Source organism: Canis lupus, chromosome 35 (genome assembly GCF_048164855.1).
Source record: "Canis lupus baileyi chromosome 35, mCanLup2.hap1, whole genome shotgun sequence".
In the NCBI taxonomy this organism is placed as follows: Eukaryota; Metazoa; Chordata; class Mammalia; order Carnivora; family Canidae; genus Canis; species Canis lupus.
The window spans coordinates 17068297-17088745 of NC_132872.1; the positions used below are offsets into that span (position 1 = coordinate 17068297).

A 20449-nucleotide genomic window follows, 5' to 3' on the forward strand; every position below is an offset into this window, starting at 1 on the left:
ATATCTACACCCAATGTGTGGCTCAAACCCACAAACGCCAGATCAAGGGTCACATGTTCCACCAACTGAACCAGCCAGGTGACCTCTTTAATTTTCTATGAGTGAATCCCAGAAAATACAAACACAGATAATGCTGTCTTGTCCTTTTAGGTCAAGGCTGATGTATAATAATTTTTGACAGCCTACTGAGTGGCTATATAACCTTAATTCAGAAATTTGGTGTTAGTATATAAATGGAATTTCTGTACAGAAGATTTTCTTTGCAGATTTTTTTTAGGGGGTAAGTCTTTTTTTTGGGGGGGGGTAAGTCTTGACCAATATTAACTTATATCCACAAAATGTGCATTTCCCCATTTACCTATGTGTGTATCTTTATTTCCTGGTGAATCTAACTGGCTTCTCCCATTTTCATGAGTTCCTCAGGCTCTGGTTTCAGAGGCATACAAGACTCAATAATTTCACTAATACCTTCCATAACGCAAATTATATTGTACTGAAAAATGACAATCTGGCGTTAGCTAACTCTACTGAAGACAGGAAACCATGTATGTGTGTGTATTTTTTTAAATTTTATTTAGGGAAACCGTAGATATATTTAAAGCACATTGGCAATTCTCTACTAGGATGTGCTATTTAATACTAAATCTTAACGTGACAACAACGAACTCACTGTCTTCTACCTTCCGCACGTGTAGTTTTTTGTGACTTGCCCCCTACTATTAATGGCAATACCATCTCCTCAGGACTTCAAGCTTAAAAGCATGGAGCAACTTTTGCCCTCTCTTTCTTTTCTTCTTCCCTCAGACCCTTGAAGAACTAAATTAAGCCACCCACACTTGTATTCCCCCCTCCTTACATTTACCATTACCTGTTTTTGGTGTGTTTTGTTGTTGTTGTTGTTTTTGAGAGAGAGCACAAGCAGGGGTGGAGGGTGAGTGGTGGTGGGGATGGGGAGGTTCAGAGAGACAGGGAGAGAGAATCCTAAGCAGGCTCCATGCTCAGCTCAGAGCTTGATTCGGGGCTTGATTTCATGATGCTGGGATCATGACCTGAGTCAAAGTCAGGAGTTGGAAGCTTAACCAACTGAACCACCCAGGTGCCCCTTACCTGTTGATACCATTAAGAAATGCCCACTCTCAAGTTTTCCTAATCAAGACTTTTTACGTTCACCTCTTTCTCTCCATTGGCACCACTCCAATTTACTGCAAGTCTTCTGAAGGTTACCTTTCCAGCTAAATAAGCTACCAGGGCCCTTCAGTTGACCTCTTTCCCCTTAACATTAAGACTCCCTCCAGCTCCAAAGTCTATTCCTCACTTTCTGTGGCAATAGTGTTCTAACTGGACTTCCTACTTCTAGTCTTGAATTCCCCCAGACCAGTATTCACATGCATCAAGAGTGATCCTTAAGAAGCATGAATTTATTCATGGCATTCCACTGCTTCAGATTGACTCTGGTTTCTCACTCCTCACAGGATACATTCCAAATTTTTCAGCACAGCATTCAGGGCCCACCACGATCTGCCTCCCATTTCTTCCCCAGTCCTCTCTCAACTCACACTCCCACCCCTCTGCCCCACTTTGCTTCCCACACTGCATACATGATGAGCTACTTGCTGAACATCCACTTTGCCTTTTTTCAACTCAGCATTCCACCTAGAATGTCGATCACGATTCTGTCCACCTGGCAGATGTGAACTCATTTTTCAAGTGTCATTGCTCTTTTGAGATCTTTCTGAACCCATCTCCCTCTTTGGAGCCTCCTTCTCTCAGAGGGCCTGTAATGCCTTAATGCCCTAATTGGTGCTTCAAAGTCCGTGAATGTGGTAGAAATTGTATATAATCTCTTTTTGTCCCCATCCACCTTCTCTCCTATCTCTCTAGTTAGAGAAGTTGGAAAACTGGAAACACCTTGGCAGCCAAGGCTCTGCATGTGGAAAACATTGCTTTGTTTTGTTGTGCTGCTACCGTGCAGGACGTGAGATGTGAGTGTATCCAGGCAGCAGTCAACCTCAGCATTTCTGTACATGGAAACCATCCTTGTGGGTAGTTGGAGGCAGTTGTAGCAGTTCCATCAGCAGACTGCTGCCCTCTCATCTGCACCTTCATGGTGGGAGCCTGAATTCAACTATCACTGGTGGGCTCCTGATTTTGACCCTTCTATCCCTTCCAGAGATTTTACGAATACCCATTTCTCGGTAGTATATTCTGTTGTGTCTAATGTAACTGGAATGGTTTCTGTTTCCTACATTGAAACCTGATACTGTCTGCCTGTATTAAACCATACCCCTTGATGGAAAAACCAAGATTTTTCAAAAAGATTTTTCAAAAAGATTTTTATTTATTCATGAGACACACAAAGGAGAAGTAGAGACATAGGCAGAGGGGAGTCTGATGCAGGACTTGATCCCAGAACTCCAGGATCAGGACCTAAGTTGAAGGCAGACACTCAACCACTGAGCCACCTAGATGCGCCAGAAACAAAATATTTTTATATTCTTGGAACCTACCATAGAGGTGGCTCTCACCGAACAGTTGTCTGATTCACTGGATGAGCCAACCAATGATGGCTCCAAATTACATATCACTTAAACATAAACGTCACCCTAACACTCCAACTCTTCTTTAGTTCTCTGCTTCCTTATCTGGTCAACCTTGGCCCTTCCAGCACTGCAGTCTGATGATTCTAGTGATTATATTCTGTATACATACTATGTTTTGTCCTTTCCTTACTTCTGTGTTCTGATGGTGGCTTCTGTCTACAGTGTCTTCCTTCCTATGAGCTCACATTTACCACCTCTGGCAAGAGAAGACTTCTAAATCACAGCCCAGAGAAAATAATTCTCTGCTTATGCCCAATGATGGAAAGAAAGTATGTTTTTGGGCTTTATGGTATTATTCTTTGTCACTATTGGTTAAGAATAATGTTGGCTACAAGCAAAAGAAAACTGAATTATAATTACATATACAAATAAAGACTAATGTTAAATTTTATTTCATAACACAAATCTCAAGATGGGTGACTGCTGGCTTTGGGACAGCTTCATATGATTCTGTTGACTTTTTCCTCATGGATACCTAAATTCAGGTATCATGCTCATATTTAAGTTAGAGACAAGAAAGATGGGAGATGGAGCCAGCCCTGCCTCTGTCTTTTATCAGGAGAGCAAAAGCCTTCCTGGAACCACTAAGCAGACTTCTGCTTCTATCTTATTTATGAAGACTCAGTTGAATGGCCACCCCTTGCTACAGGAGAGACTGGGAAAGCAAAGCAAGTCTTCACCTTCGAAAGTGGAAAGAGGAAAGTTGGGGAAATGACTAATGGGTTAGCCAACCGAAGATGACTACTATATTTTCTAACTTTATTTTGTATTTATTTATTTATTTTTAAGATTTTATTTATTTATTCATGAGAGACGCAGGCAGAGGGAGAAGCAGGCTCCATGCAGGGAGCCCAATGCGGGACTCGATCCCGGGACTCCGGGATCACACCCTGAGGCCAAGGCAGGCGCTAAACCACTGAACCACCCAGGGATCCCCAATATTTTCTAACTTTAATAGTCATTATTCTGGGGCAAGCTCTAGGCCTCATATTTTCCATAGTCTCCAGAAATGCTTACCATAGTGCTGCATACCTGGAGTATAAAGACTGTCAGTTACGTGGATAATCAATTCAAAAATATTGGGGAAATAGCAGGGAGGGGAAATTTAAAAATGAGAACATCATCTGCCTATCTTATCATTGATCCTGATTTTAAGGAGAGTCAGTTTCTACCATTTTCTAACATGGAGTTGACTGGGAGAGATGAAAACACAACCAACCAGGTTCAGAATTTGCACAAAAGCAAGAAAATAAGCAAGCAAGAGTGAGTTCCTTTCAGAGATATTTCACTATTATCCATTAAGTGTCACTGGCATCTTTCAATATTACCACCTCAATAGTATTTTAGCTTCTGTATTTATTGTAATGTACCGATTTCATTTCTTAATTATAATTCTTAAGAAATGACATATCATTGTGTGTGGTTAGTAGGTACAAGCGTCTGGATTTTTTTATGTTGATAAATTTTGTCTTGAGTTTTAAACATGTTTATGAAGAGTAATAAGATGTTGGTTTATACAAATTTATTTATTTATGAGAGAAAGAAAGAGAGGTACAGGCAGAGGTAGTCTTAAGCAGACTCCACACTGAGTGCAGAGACTGAAGAGGGGGGGCTTATCTCATGACCATGCGATCATGACCTGAGCTGAAAACAAAGAGTCAGAGCTCTAAACTGACCGCGCCACCCAGGTGCCCTCATACAAAATCATTTGAATGAAAAGGGGGGAGTATAGTTTGAAAGATCTGAGCCATTGTTTGTGACTAGTACATGAATGTTGCAAAACTGAAATGTCTAGTTAGGAAGAGCTGACGAGTCTCTTATCCCGAACTGACTCTCCTTAATATCAGGATCAATGATAAGATGGGCAGATGATGTTCTCATTTTTAAATTTCCCCTCCCTGCTATTTCCCCAATAATTTTGAATCATAAAATAAGGTTAAAATGAACCTTGAGGCAGAGTTGAGAGAGGTGGCTCAGACAAAGAATCCCAAAAGCATCCTATGAAGAGAAACAAGATTTACCTTTATGACTGGAGGGTGGTTAAGTGGAATTGAAATGATGAAGGGGAAAGGCTTTTGGGGGTTGCATGCAATGACTCTCAGGCCTCTATTTTAGTAGATCTAACAGATTCCCTTAAGTGCCCATTATCCAGGCCAACCAGTACTGTCTGGTGCTTTGGGGCTGGCCACTTACTGTAGGAGGGCTCTGCTCATATTATTAGAAGACCTGCTTTTATAATAATCACACCCTTCCCTCTGGTAGAAATGAGATATTACAGCCTTTACTAATTACAGGCGGATGGCCCCGGTGCCCTCCCAATAGTAAATTGCTTTGCGATAGCAGCTGGAAATTGGGGTAGTAAAATAAATCCAGAAGAGGCTTGTCAAGCCTCTCTTGCCCATAAAATGAAAATAAATATCATATTTCTGAAGTTCTATGGAAGGAGAAATTGGAAAGATAGCTCAAGTTGCTTAGTACAGAGAATTCTGCTATCAAAACACCACCACGTCAGCCACCGTTAAAACAAAAATGCAATCAGAAAAATTACTTGAAATGTTTATGTTTACTTCCAGTTTTCAAATTAGAGCATCATGTTCCTTTGGGTTGTCATTCAAATTCTCTCTTCCTCTCCTGATTCCTATAAATGTAGTAGCTGATAAACTACCTTTTTTTTTTTTTTTTAGGAGTAAAATGACTATCCCAAAACTGACAATTTTCTTTTTTCTTTTTTTCTTTTCTGAGAGCCTCCTTGCTTGTATGATGCCCAGAAATCACAAACCCATCTAGCTCAAGTTCTTTATTCAACAGACGCTCATTTCTGATTTTCAAACCATCACAGAATCTGCGGGTGCTATTGGACTACCTGAGTTTGCAAGTCACCTAGCCCTAGATGGAATGAGTCTGAACACTTTTTAGAGGTCAACTAGGTTAACTCGTTTCTCATCAACACCAGGACCTTTCCAGAAAGCATCTTTGACAAGTCCTGTTTCAACTTGGGTTTGGTGACTTGGAACTCAGTGCTCTGTGAGCAACAGCGTCTGGCCAGCTGGTGCTCACAGTCCTTCCTTGCGTCCCCACCCCCTCCGTCCCCAGAACCTTCCCCTGCCCAGCTCTCTCCTTTGGAACAGTCCAGAATGTCTGTCTGTTCTTTGAGCCGGGCCAGCACATGAAATAGTTGACTATCAGCTGATAGGTGAGAAAGTCTCTCACGGAACACAAGCTCCACATCACAGCAAAGTCCAAATTCTGCTCCGATTGCCCTCAGTCCTTTCTTTCCTCCCTGGCTTCATCCCGTTTCTTGTCTCTCTTCTTCGAGGGTATCAAGCCAAGAACCGCCGCGAGGTGAGCGCCGGGGTCAGCACCCAAGACGCCTTTCCCCGGGCGGCTGCGTCACAAACTGGGCGAGTGAAGGAAAACTGCCCGTTTCCGTCCTGCCCCGACGCCCGCCGCCCGCAGCCTCCAGCCCTGCCTCTTGGCTCGGCGGGTCCCGCGCGCCCCTTTCCCACCAATTCTGATCGCAGCCCCGGGCCCGCGGGCCGCCTGCCGAAGGACAGCGCCACTGCGCGGGGCCCCTACGCCCACCGCAACGGGAAGCGGCCGGCGCGACGCCGCCTCGTCGGAGGAAGGATTCGAGCCCGCGACCCGGGACCTGCCTGCCGGCCGCCGCCCACGCCCACGCCCACGGCTCCGCTCCGGGTGAGCCTCACCCCCGCCGGCAGGGGCGCGGGCGTTTGTGCACAGCCCTGGGCCTGGCCGTGCGCGTGACCGGCCCGGGGGCGTGGGCTGCCCGGGGGCGTGGGCGTGACCAGAGCGTGGGTGTGGACTGCCTGTGGGCATGACCAGCAGGACGTGGGCGTGCTTGTGATGAGCCCGTGGGCATGTGCATGAGGAGCCCCTGAGCGTGACCAGCCCGAGGGTGTGGGCGCGATGAGCCTGTGGACGTGACGAGCCCGTGGACGTGAGCGTGCCGAGCTCATGGGCGTGGCTGTGCGCAGGGCGTGATGAGCCCGTGGGCGTGGGCATGATGAGCCTGTGGACGTGACGAGCCCGTGGTTGTGCGCGTGAGGAGCCCTTGAGCGTGACCAGCCCGTGGGCGTGGCCGTGCGCAGGGCGTGACGAGCCCGTGGGCGTGCATGTGCCGAGCCCCTGAGCGTGACCAGCCCGTGGGCGCGGCCGTGGGCGTGCCGAGTTCGTGGGCGTGGCCGTGCGCAGGGCGTGACGAGCCCGTGGGCGTGCATGTGCCGAGCCCCTGAGCGTGGCCAGCCCGTGGGCGTGGCCGTGCGCGTGCACGTGGGCGTGCGGAGCCCGTGGGTGTGGCTCGCCTGTGGGCGTGGCCGTGCGCGTGCGCGTGGGCTGTGCCTGCAAAAGGGGTGGCCGCGGGTGCCCCGAGGGCTGCGGGCCCCGGGGGAGGACATGGGCGACAAGTACGGCGGCCTGCGGCGGGCCCAGCTGCACCTGGATTTCATCCACGCCAACTCGTGAGTGCCCGCGGGGCCCGAACGGGGGCGGCTCCCCACGCAGCCGAGGAAGGGCTCTGCTGCTCCCCATGCGAAATACCTACTTGGGGGAAAAAAAATCAACTTGGTATCGATTTATGGGAATTTTATAGACTTAAGTTGTTCCTATTAAAAAATGAAAAAGTAGGAAGGATGCTATTCTGGGCTAGATTCTGATTTTCAGAGAGAGCGGTGGGGTGGGCGTGCTGCAGTTGGGGTGCGGGGGCGCTTCCACAGGCTCCAGCCTCCGCACCCGGGGAGTCAGGAATCCTAAGTCCCTGTGATTTCTCTGGGCCGCACACTGACGGGTTGAGGTTGCGCTCGGAGGATGCTGTGTATTTAGGGATTCCAGCCTAAATGAGTCCTTCCAAAAACGGAGCCTCTTCTGGGCAAGAATCCTCATATTTTAGTTATTGCTAGAACCCCCCCAGCGTCTCTGTCAGCCCCGGGGGCCTTCTGGGGACTCCCCAGGTGCTCGTTTCAAAGGCCCAGACTGCACAGGCACATGACCCAGGTTTTCTGTCCCACGGGCACAGCAGACCAGCGAATGCCGCCTAATTCATACCGATGTGCTAGGTTTTTGTGGAGTCTCTGACTAATCTGGATTTCCTAAAAGTGCTGATTGATGCAAGGGATGCATCATCTTAAAACCACAGAAATAGAAGCATAAAGAATACCAGGCAAGGCCCGCCTTGCTGCCTGGGGCAGACATGTAATTTTTACAGAAAACAAAATAAAACAGGCAGTCATGGGCAGCTGTTTAGTCTTTTTTTTTTTTTTTTAATCTGTCCATCCAGAGAATAATAATTTCCAGAAAAAGCTGGAAAAATTAGAACAAATAATTAAAAGCTAACTGAAGTGGAAGACAAATGATGAGATGGCGATTTTGAGTAGAGTCTTAAAAAATTACAGGTGGAATGCTGGAAGGACTGTGAATTCTGGGAAACTCCCTCAGCCTCAGTGTCATGTAGTTATCATAGCTGCGGGGCCGCAGGCACCTAGTGGTTCCCCCTCGCCCACAGCCCATCATCAGTTGGTGGCCCGAGAACTTCACAACAAAAGTGACAGCAGCGTGAAGCAACGAGAAAATCAGATAGAAATTGGCATTTTCTCGGCTTCTCCGGATAGATTTCTGTTTGCAGAAAAAGCAGGAGTGGTTTTTTTTTCTCTCCTGCCCCACTCCCATATCCGATTCAATGTCAAGTCCTCTTCATGCCATCTCTGTGTCCCCAGGCCTCTGCATTGCCTCTGCCATTGATTTCAGTCCAAACTAACTGCCATCGCCCCTGTGAGGTACTCCACAGAGCCTCTCACCTGGCTCTCTGCTTCCCCTTATTGCTCCCTGATGAGCTATTTTCCTGAGAGCTGCCAGAGTGAGGTTTTTAACAAAAAAAAAAAAAAAAAAAAAAATAAAAAAATAAAAAAATAAAAAAATAAAAAATAAAAATTAATATATATATATATTTATTTAAAGATTTTATTTGTGTATTCATGAGGACACAGAGAGAGGCAGAGACACAGGCAGGGGGAGAAGCAGGCTCCTCGCAGGGAGCCCTATGCGGGACTCGATCCCAGGACCCCGGGATCATGACCTGAGCCAAAGGCAGATGCTCAACCACTGAGCCACCCAGGTGCCCCCAGAGTGAGATTTTTTAAAAAGTAAACCAGATATGTCACTCTCTTTAAAACACAACAGTGGTTTCCAGTTGCATGTCGGGTAAGTAGGAGGTCCTAAGCGTGGTGTAGGAAGCACTGCCTGGCTGGCTGGCCACCCTGCGTCCAGCAGGCAGGATCTCCCCGGTTCACTGTAGCCAGAGCATCCTGGCCTCCCGGGATCATCTTTATGTTTATTTACTTGTGTGTTTTCTACGCCCCCCCCCCGCCCCCGCCCCCCAGCTCCAGTCCCAAGAGGCTGAAGCCCAGGACTGCCCGCATTAGCACGTGGCAGGCAGGCTGTTAAAATACACTATGAAATAGTGTAGATGCCTCTATGGCATTTCTTGGTCAGAATGACTGCAATTACTTTTCTGAAGTATTGTCTCTATGTTGGATTTTTGTATATTGAATCATGTGTTTTAAATTCACTGGAGAGTCCTGTGGTTTCAAGTGCTGCTTTTGTGAAGCATATAACCTTCACTTTTGCTCTGATTTGGATTTTTTATACACTCGATTTCTTTTGAGTGAAGGCCATCTTTTCACAGCAATTGTACTTAGTTTTTTTTTTTTTAATTACAAGTTTGAAAGCTGACTTGAGTCAAGAGACCCCCACATCAGCTTATGTTTAAAGTTTAAAATTAAAAAAAACAAAAAAACAAAACAAAACGGAGGGACGCCTGGGAGGTGCAGTTGGTTAGGCCACTGACTATTTGGGCTCAGGTTGTGATGTTAGGGTCCTGGGATCCAGCCCTGCATTGGGCTTCATGCTTAGCAGGGTGTCTGCTTGAGGATTCTCCCTCTCCCTCTCCCTCTGCCCCTGCTTGCTCGCCCATGTATGTGTGTGCATTCTTGCATTCTAAAATAAATATATCTTAAAAATAATAAACTTTCAGCTAACATATTGTCTTATGGCCTGAGGCATTTGGAATCTCTGAGACATTGCAGATGATCTTTCTTCCTCTACAAATGAGCAGATCTGTTTTGATAAATAGGTCTGTCTTGCTTCTGTGACCTGTTTACTAAATATAAAAGGAAAATTGCTAATTGACTCTTCCCTTAATGCTGTGATAAAGTTGCTGATGGAAATATCCACATCAAGAAATGAAAAGCAAGTGTGGGCCCCTGATGGCAGCCTGATTTCACCCCCAGATGAACATTCAAAGCCTTCAAAGCATAAAGAATGATGGCTGTCTAGTGTGTTCTGTCACCCAGGACCTAGCATGAGGGGGTGCAGGGGAAAGTGACCACAGGTAATTCAGAGGACAAGAGGCCCTGCAGAAAAAATAGGGATTAATGGGGCAAACAGGGGGTCCCTGCCAATGCCTGCGCCTACAGGTAGAGTCTTAAGCCCTTTTGGTGTGCCAAGGTTTTGATCAAGATCTTTCAGAAATAATTTGACCTTAAAGAATACAGTTTTAAGGACAAGTTCTCCAAAAAAAACACTTGAATACATGCTTATAAAGCAGTTTTAAAACATCACAACTTGCTGTAAGTACAGTAAGGTCCTTGATGTCTTTGTTTTATTAGGAACAGAAGGCCATTTTGGCTATATCATGTTCTTAGCCTCGGCTTTGTAATGGACCGCATCTACTTGAGCATCTTGACCGTGCTGAGAAAGTTGTTTCTAGAATAAGTCCTTAATTGATTATCTGTCCTGAACTGGAGAACGCTTGTCTGCAAGTATCTTGAAGCGTTTACACTGATCACAGAGTTGGTTTAACTTTTGGTTTTCCCTCTTTCTTCATCAGCACCACGCACAGTTTCCTTTTTGGAGCACTGGCTGAGTTGCTGGACAATGCAAGGTAAGGCTCATCTGTAAACTGCTCCTATGTGGCAGAAGGAGATTGGCAAAGAAAAATTGACTTCAGACCCAGGGGAGTGAGAAAAATGTGATCAATAAAGCAATTCTCAGAGCCGCATCTATAAACTGGCAGCCCTCTGGCCCCGCCTAGCCTGTCTCGTGTTTGTTTGACTCATGGTGAGAGTTTGCACTGTAGTTATAAAGAAAAGGAAGAAAAGAAGGGTTTATGAAGGTTAAGAAACAGGAGGTGCCACATATAAAATGTGGGTCCCTGGCCCTTCACTCCCCCCTCCTTTTTTTAACAATTAGATGTAGTAGCCTTGAGGCTGCTCAGTGGGCTCAGGTGCGTAGCATGTGCTCTGTTGGGACAGTCTGTGCCTTCGGCTCTGCCATTCCCAGTGCTCCCCACAGGCAGCCTGAACTCCTCAGTTCCTGTGTCTGCAGCAGACCCTTGAGTTTGCCAAGGCTGTTCAGATGCTAGTAATTGATAGCGGATGTAGCTGTTTTATAGATTTACTCAAGATGCTTAGTTCTTATGATGAAGGTCTTTATAAAGTCCCCGTGTTATTCTAAAAAATTCTATCATTTCATTTAAGAGTTTGATGGTTTCCTGTGGTTGGCAAAAATTAAAACTGGAGAATGTGAAAAGGATGTTGTAGACAGCAGGAAAAAATGTGGCAGTATAGGAGGAGATGATGGTTCAGGCCTCTTTTCCTGTTAACAGCAGCTAATCAGAGAAGAAAGTACCTGGGCTAAAGTACAAAGCTTGTTACAAAATGTCTTAATATGCTGTAGAGGTGAATGATTGTTTTATGTCTCATCCCGTGGCATTTCTCTATGAACAAACCCTCTCTGAAAATTCCATTTCAGTGCAGTGACATTTACTGAGCACCTATTAGGTGTATGGTATTTTGTGTAAAGTATAATTATATAATGGGGGTAATGATACTTAGGTATCATGGGATTGTGGTAGGAATTAGGAAAAGGGGCTTAAAAATATTTCATTCACTGTTTATTTGACACAACCAAAATGCTCCAAGAAATAACAGTAGTCCCTCCAGAATTTCCAGAAAGGAGGAGCTTAAAAGGCAGCAGTTGGCTAGAGGAAGGAGCAAAGGGGCCAACTTTGAAGGCTTGTAGAACAAGTCAGTGTACCTACTCAGATTTATTTGGTGTAGTTTTGGCTTAGAATTGATGGAACTTTTGGGAGAGACTCAAATTTCCCATTTAGAGTCCCAGTGGTTGTTATTATTCTGAGTTTCCCTTACTCAACACATCCACTTCTGCATCAGCTAAGACCACTTTCCTCATTGTCTTCACCCCTCACATTGAAACTATGATTTTTTGGCTCTTGCTTTTTTTCTTTTAAAATTTCTACTTAAAAAATAATTTAAAAGATACATAAATAATATCCATGAGTTGTAGAAAACTGAGAAAATAATAAGGAAAAGTAAGGCATCAGTAATCTCATCACATGGCAGGGAGGTGGTATCAGCATGCCTCTCTGAAAAAGACCAAATAGTAAATATTTTCCCCTTGCAGGCCATGTGTTTTCTGTTGAAACTACTCAGCTTTTCCATTGTGGTGTGAAGACAGCCATAGGCTATATCTAAGTGAGTGGGCATGATTGTGTTCCAATAAAACTTTATTTATAAAAACAATGTGGTGGGCCACATTTGGCTTTTGGACCATAATTTGCCAATCTCTGATCTAGAGAAAACCACTGTTTTGATTTCTTTCCTCACACATATGAACATGTATATCATATATGTCATTTAAAAAGATATATGATCATACAGTACATGTTAGTAATTTGCTTTTTCTTTTCATTTTTTGGGGGACTAAAATATATCATGAAAATCTTTCTGTGAATTATGGATTATTATCCAACTAGGTTTTCTTTTTTATATTCATATCTGTTTTTGGTGAGCTTTTTGGTAATTACCATGAAATTCCATCTCATATTTCTGAGTTTCAGGTTTTGTGACATTCTCAAATTATGAGTGATCATAGATCTTAGTACATAAATGTAGAGTGAAACACTTTAGTAATTGTTTTGAAGCAATTTAAGTGGATTTGTCTATTGTTTGTTATCTGACAATAGATTATACTTCATGTAAGCAATTCAGATAAATGTAATTTTTTAAAACATAATTTCATATTGAAGCAGTGATATTTTTATATTGTTTCCAGAGATGCAGGGGCTGCAAGACTTGATGTGTTTTCAGGTGAGCATTTTTATTTTCCTCCTTTTTTTTTTCCTTCCTTCTAATGGAAAGCCTATAGTTATTTTGCTTTTATTTCATGAAGTCAAAGCACATTTTATAGATTTTTAATGTAATCTAAGTGCTTAGTGAGTACAGTGACCTTATGGGGAGCCAGGTTGAGAAAAGTATACTCTGAGAGTTGAATCGTTCACTTGTTAGGGGACCTATTTACAAAATTAGATCTTCCAGGGTTTTCTGAAAGCATCAGAGTGGTGTGGAACAATGTGTCTGCCATAAAAAAAATTTTTATTTTAAAAAGCACATTAAGTTAATGGTTATTTGTAATTAAGTATACATCAGTTTCAACTTATCATAGTGTTAAAATGTGTAAGTGAATGTGATATTTGAATGTTTGGGGGCTATAATATTCAAACCAGATACGTTTGCTTCACGGACTTCATTTTTAGTCACCAAATATTTGTTGTACTTATTAATTAGTTCATTTCGTTAGACTGTGTTGCAAATGAACTTAGGTTCTGAGATCCAGTCTTGTATTTAATACTGCCTAGATAAATGTCTGAAGTGTTAAAACTGATCCCCAACCCTGAATCTGTCAGCTTTCCTGTAAACATTGGCTATTAGTCATAGGCAAGAGGATATGGTCCATGATGTAATCTGTATCTATAATTAAAAAGCAACTCTGTTCAAGTCAATTTAAGTGTTTAAGATCCTGTGGGACACCTAGGTGGCTCAGTCGGTAGAGTGTCCAACTCTTGATCTCAAGTCTTGGTCTCAAGGTTGTGAGTTGAAGCCCCACATTGGGTATAAACATATTTTAAAAAGAAAAAAGAAAAAGATTTTGTGTTAGGTGGTCCTTTTGGTTCATGAGACATGGACATTTTAAGACATCTGAGAAAACATAATAAATGAACTCTCTTCTCTTTCTACTCTTCAGGTTCTGAAAAGTTTGGGAAATAAAGCAAGAGAGCCTTTATTATTCATAAATGCTAGATTGGAGTGTGGAGCTTAGGTGTGAGAAAACCAGTGGATTTGCTCATCATACTCCATAATTAGATACTTGCCCAACCTGTGGAGTCAGGCTTCCCCTCAAAATGGTCTGCCTGGAGTGAACAGAACAGATCTCATGCACTCTGAAAGCAGCTCACTCCCAAGAGGGGACAGAAGAACTCTGAACTGAGCCTCCCTAGGTGATTCTTCCTTAGATTACCAGTCAGATGAGTGAGAAGTGAGTCAAGGGACAGAGAAGGGCCTCTTTACTAATATTAATGGCACTCCATTGTACATTCTACTAATATTAATTACACACCATTCTACTCCATTGGAAACACCAATAGTGGAGAAAATGTCGTCTTCCCTTCCATTAGATAGGATTGAGTAAGTGTTGCTTGTGCAGGGGAGACTCAAAGAATAGTAAGAACACAGAGAAAGGTACCTCATATGAAAGAGCTAGGGCCTGAAATATGGATGTGGTTTTCATCAAATATTGTAAAAGAATATTCCTATCTGAGGAATTATTGTGAGAAAGAGAATGGAAGTAGATCAGTTCAGAGATTCATTCATTTATTCAATAACAGTTTAGTATCTGCCATGAATGAACCAAACCATTACTCTAGGTGCCAGGGACAGCATGGAACAACATGTGTGACTAAATATGTGTTGTCAAGAACGTGTGTTCTCATGGGGGAGAGATAGACAATAAGGAAATGAACAAATAATACACCAGGCAATGGAAAGTGCTAAAAGGGGGGGGGGGAGTGGGATAAGAGAACAGAGAGCGATAGGCAGGGTATACTATTTTTTATGAGGTAAACAGGGAGAGTTTCTGTAACTGAATGCTGTACCATCAATGAAGGGATAGTAGGGGCGTGGGGCTATGGAAACAACCTGTGCAAGATTTCATGAGAATTTGAACTCGGGCAGTGGTCCTAGAAATGGAGAAGGGGAAAGGATTTAAGTTGCATTTCACTCAGAGCATACACACATATATAGTTTTAAAGATTTTATTTATTTGAGAGAGAGAAAGAGCAAGAGTGAGCATGAGTGGGGGATGTGTGGGGAGTGGAGAGAGCGAGAGGAAGAAGCAGACTGCCTGCTAAGCAAGGAGCCTGACAGGGCTTGATCCCAGGACCCTGGGGCCATGACCTGAGCTGAAGGCAGGCACTTAACCGACTAAGCCTCCCAGGCACCCCCAGAAGATACATATTATTGATGAAGGGTCAAAAAGTTGAGAAGAATTATTCGGAATCACAAAGTACAACAAATGTAATTGGAATTTACATGTTAGGTTCTCTTCGGTTTGTGGCAGGACACCAGCAGGGCATGGCAGTACTCATTTCCCAACATTCTCTAACACTCGGCATATATACACACATAAAATCTTTGCCATTTGAGTTCAAAATGGCACTTCTTTTTAAATTTAGGTTATATGTGTTTTGTGAAAAATTGAACTTATGTTATTTGTTTTTAAATTACCTATTCATTAAAAAAGTACTTATTCACATTATAATTTTTTTTTTGTTGCAGCAAATCACAATATGGCTATCAACTTAGCAAACTGATTTTTCTTAAAAAAAAAAAAAAAATGAACCAGGGTCAGGGTTTATGCAGCAATAGATTGAATTGATATGAGGATAAATAATTAAGTCTTGGGTTAGTTTTCAAATTATTTACAGAGTCCCCTGAATTACTTTCCGGTCTTGTTTTCTTCAGTAACTTGAGGGAGGACCCTAAAATTCAAATTAAACAAATTTAGCCATTGTTGTTTTATCATGCATGTGTATTGGTTCTAGTAAACATGGATTTGCAGTCAATACTTGTGTGTGTGTGTGCTTACCGAGTGTCGGGCACTGGGTTAAATGCTGAGTACACACAGTGCCTGCTTTAAAGAAATTGGTATCCTAGTGCGAGGTCTTTAGAAAATATGTATATCTTCACTTTTATGGGTAGAGGGCCCTTAGCGTTCACTAAATCTCTGAGGCAACTGTGTTACAAAAAGTAAAAGCCACTAGTTTGAAAGAGAAAGAGATACACGAGCAGGTGGGAAACACAAAGTACAGAGAAAATGTGCATTATGGGTGCCCAATGATGTGTAGGAATGAGGAAGTGCTCTAGAAGGAACCTTTCTAGGAACTAAAGACCTAAAGGGGAAATAGGCCTTTACCTGGTGAATCAGGGATAGAAAGGGAGAAAGGACAGTGTAGTGCAGGGTCTTGAATCTGGAGAGAGTGTAAAACATGGATGGAGTCGCAAAAATGCTTGAGATGCTCAGGATTAGTTAAAGAGAATATTTGTGTGGAAGTGGATGTATGGTAAGGGGAGGGAGTATGGGTAAGGGGAGGGAGTGATGAGAGATGAGCTTGGAGAGTGTATTTGTCAGAGTTCTTCCAAGAAACAGAACTGGAGACAAGCTAAGTGTAGGAGACAAGCTAAGTGGACAGACAGGTAGACAGACAGACTGGCAGATGTGATTTGCCTCCCTCCCCTGACTCTAGACACGTACGTGTATTTCAATATCAATGTGTGTGTGTGTGTGTGTATCTGTATCTGTCTATATCTATAGATACTGATATAGAGAGTTTGGGGGGGTGGATGAGAGGGAGAGTTGTTAAGGAATCAGCTCACAGATGGTGAAGGCCGACACATCTGCAATCTGTAGGGCAGCTGGCAGGGTGGAAAGCCAGCTAAGAGATGACGTTGCAGTCTCAGGTTCTTGATCCTTGCGGTAGACCAGCAGCCTGGAAACTCAAGTACCATTTCTATGTGGCAGTCTTGCTGCAGAAGATTGCTTCTTTGGGAAACCTCAGTCTTTGCCTTTAAGGCCTTCAGCTGATTGCATGAGGCTTCCCCACGCTATGGAAGTTACTTAAAGTCAGCTGATTGTAAAAGTCAGTTATAGCCACAGATGTTTTTGTAGCAACATCTAGACCAATGTTTGATAAGGGCACCAGACTTAACCAAATTGACACATAAAATTAATTGTGCAATGCACACTGGTCTGTGCTCTGCCTTTAGCAAGGAGTAAGGCAGTGGTTGCTGCAATTCAGAAGAGAGATAATGGTTTCCTGAACTAAGGCAGTGTCATGGGGGTAGAGAGGCATTAAGGAGGTGGCATTGAGAAGACATATGGTGATCCTGAGGTTTTGACTTGGGCAGATGAAGCCTAATGGCAGAGTGACGGCCACTTATTGAACAGAAAACATCAGAAGGAGAAGTAAGCCTGATGAGGAGAAGGTGCTGTGGTTTGTTCTGGACCTGCATATTTAACAGATAATAGATATTTATCTGGAATCCTTAGTTTTAAGGAATTGAAATAAATCAGGTTAAGCTTCAGGGTGGACAGTAGGGGACTATTACATTTCGAGACTGTGATTGTCTGTAGTCACTCATTGGGGTTTATGGAAAAACTAAGCACTGTACTTGTCTAGGGAATTTTCAGTCTTTCCCACTGATTCACCAAAGAAATGCCCTCCTTTCTGTAAGCTCCTTACATGAGAACTTTATCCCAAGAGCTGCAAAATCAGTTGTTGCGTCTATGCAGAGCCACTTGAAGCTTGGATCAGGTGGTTCCCAGGGCTGATACACACTAGGATAATTGGGAATGTTAATTCCTGAGCCTGGCCCAAGACCAGTTAATTTGGAGTACCTCCATGTGATTAAAATGTTCAGCCACGGTTGAGAACTACTGCACTGTGCAAGAGTTGGTTTCCCCTGTTGAATAGTGGAGAATGTCATCCTCAGTCAGAGGGGGGTTGCACAGAGCAAGATCTAAAGTGGGGGAGGAAATATTCTGACACAGAAGTTGAGGTAAGCACTCCGGAGGACCAGGCAGAGAGAGAAACTGGGAAAATGAGATGTAGGGAAGATCCCAAGGGTTTATAGACAGGAAAGGAATTAGCAGGGGTTGGGGGAGGGATTAGAAGTAGGCATGTGACCATAAAATTATGAACCCAGAAAGCTTAGGTATGTGTTTGAGATATTTATTTATAAATTATCTCGAACATTATTTAATTTTTAAAATGTAGGTTAGGGGTGACCATTGAACACAGAGTTGACTAAACAAATGTGCTACAAAATGAATCATAGATATAGAGTTAGCAAATCAGTGGCTACCTGAGGTTGGGGTGGGGGGACGGGTACGGAAGGGGGCAGAAGGGAGACTGGAGAGACAACTAAGGAAGAGGTCTGGGGTGATGGGTATGTTCATGACCTTAATTGTGGTGATGATTTCACGGGTATATACATATGCCACAGTTCATCACATTGTACACTTTACACAGAGGCGGTCTTTTTTTTTTTATGTGTAATCTATTTCTCAACAAAGCTATTGTAAAAGAGAGAGAGAGGTGATAGAACTCGTATATCCAAATGCTGAAATTACCCTCAGACCCAGATTACAAACTGAGCATTAAAATTAGTCTCATTAGTTTTAGTTACACCTTTCCATTTTTTTAAACAAGAGATTATTTTCTGTTATCTTAATGATATCTCTTAATCACCAAAATTGATTCCAAATAACTTAGCCATTTTCAGAAATGCATTTTCAAGAGGCAAATATTTGCTGCCACTAAGAAGCACACACAAATGGGTCTTATGGGAATTAACTACTTAGACAGGAGGCTGCAGAATTTAGTAAGAATGGCCTGGGTTGACTTCAGAATTAGTGCTTCGGTGGAAGGGCATAAAGGTTGATCAGTGCAGTAGAGGGATCCTGGGGTCACATCAGCAGCTACCTTTATTCCCGCTCCAAGGGTGGAAAATACCTGAAGTTTAAAGGCCAGTCCGATTCCAGGGCAGGGCATGCCACACTGTATACATAATTTATTAATGTGTAGATGTTTTATGTTAATTGAAAGCCTTTTTGGTGCATGACTCTTTTCCCCCTGCAGTGTCCTGTGAAACCATAGCCAGGACACCTTTCTGAGCGCCATCATTGTGCCATCACTCTGTCACTCAGCAGCTGCCTTTGAGGAGGACAAATAATTATGTAAGCAGCATGACTTTCTGATGAACAAATTAAGGCCAGTATTTATTAGTAATAACTGCTTTCTCTTACAGTGGATAATGAAAAACTGCAGGGTGGATTCATGTTGTGCTTCCTGGATGATGGATGTGGGATGAGCCCTGGTAAGTTAATTATCTAGGTACCTAACTGGCTGTTCGAGGAAACAGTCTGAAAACCCATAAAATAAATAAAAATAAATTGAGCCATCTATGCAAAAGCAGGTATGGAGCTATTAGGGGAAAAATAAACCCCAGACTTAACATATTGTTGAACTTTTTAGATTTAAATATTCCAGCTGACAGAGTAAATTCATTGTAATCATCCAAACCAAGACAAAAAGTGAATGTAGATAAATATTGCAAGAAAAATGAAAAGGAGAAGGTATGATTACTTGCAAGAAAAAGCATCTGGGAATGAATGGAAAAGGAAGGGTAACTGGATGGATTTTGAGATTGTTTGAGCCCACCCTTCAGATATTGTTTGCAAGAGGCCTGGGGCAGTTTCCAGTGCCTTTAGGCTATTTTTAATTTTCTGCTTAACCTTGAGGAAGAGGTTATCTCTTCTAGTTTTCAGCGGTTTCTTTTTTCTCTGCGTGTTCAAAAGTTTAGTAGCTTCAACTATTCTCACCATAATGAATACATCTACAATTCATTGCATGATTTTTTAAAAAGATTTTATTTATTTATTCATGAGAGAACACAGAGGGAGGCAGAGACACAGGCAGAGGGAGAAGCAGGCTCCATGCAGGGAGCCTGATGTGGGACTCGATCCCAGGTACCCAGGATCACGCCCTGGGCCGAAGGCAGGCGCTAAACTGCCGAGCCACCTGGGGATCCCCTTGCATGATTTTTTTGTTGTTGTATTTATCTTCAAGGCTAACCAAAACTCAACACATAGTAGGTACACGATACCAGTTTACTGTGAAATTAAATGTTATTTCCTCTGATTAAGGCTTTGAGTCATTTGGGATAGCTTATCCCTGAATTCTTGTTTAACTCTTGTTGCTGTCCCACAAGACCACTAAGTTCAAAAAATCGTGAAGTAATTCAAATAATATGGAGCAGTTCTGGTCTGTTCTACTCCAGCGGATAGGACGCTCATCAGTGCTGCTGAAAGCAAAGAATACAAAGTAAAGCAGTTCTCTTCCAGCCAGTCTCTGAAGTACTCCCTGGGTATGAATAGTCAAAGATTATTAGGAAGTTTAGAAAATTCTCAGATATGTTACTCAGTTCTCATTCTGAATTTGGATAATTTTGATTCTTCCAGGTGATTTTGATTCAAAGTACCGTTGGTTCTTAGTGTTTAAGAGAAAGAACAGAGTTTGTGAGAAAATCATGATGAAAAAAGTTTTGTTTTTCACTTCTAGGCTGACCCTTAAGTTCGTTTTCCTGAATTCTTAAACAACAGAATATGTGATATAGTTTAAGTCACTTCCTTAAAAAAGAAAACAGAAAGAAGCAACTCCTTTTATATATGGCCATGAGCAAAATGATCAAAACACAGAAAAGTGGCTAATATTCAGATCCTCAGAAAGAGCTAGCACTTCAGTGGACATGTACAGTACTATTTTTAAAAGCACACTAGTGTTGAGAGAGCGATTCTGTGTTAACATTGATTGGAAATCAGGGTGCCTGGGTGGCTCAGTCGGTTAAACGCCTGCTTTCGGC

At 42.9% G+C, this 20449-nt stretch overlaps 1 protein-coding gene across 3 annotated transcripts in view; it reads left to right on the forward strand.

Moving 5' to 3' along the window:
• The first annotated feature begins 6851 nt into the window (after nucleotides 1-6851).
• Nucleotides 6852-20449, forward strand: part of MORC1 (MORC family CW-type zinc finger 1) — a 181382-nt gene continuing 167784 nt past the window's right edge. For all 3 annotated transcript variants that reach the window (XR_012024102.1, XR_012024103.1, XM_072811549.1), the window contains exons 1-4: nucleotides 6852-7078; nucleotides 10501-10554; nucleotides 12747-12781; nucleotides 18836-18904. Coding sequence is in view for 1 of the 3 variants with exons in the window: in XM_072811549.1 (XP_072667650.1) it covers nucleotides 7014-7078; nucleotides 10501-10554; nucleotides 12747-12781; nucleotides 18836-18904 (223 nt within the window). In the remaining 2 variants the exon portion in view is untranslated. The remainder of the gene's footprint in view (nucleotides 7079-10500; nucleotides 10555-12746; nucleotides 12782-18835; nucleotides 18905-20449) is intronic.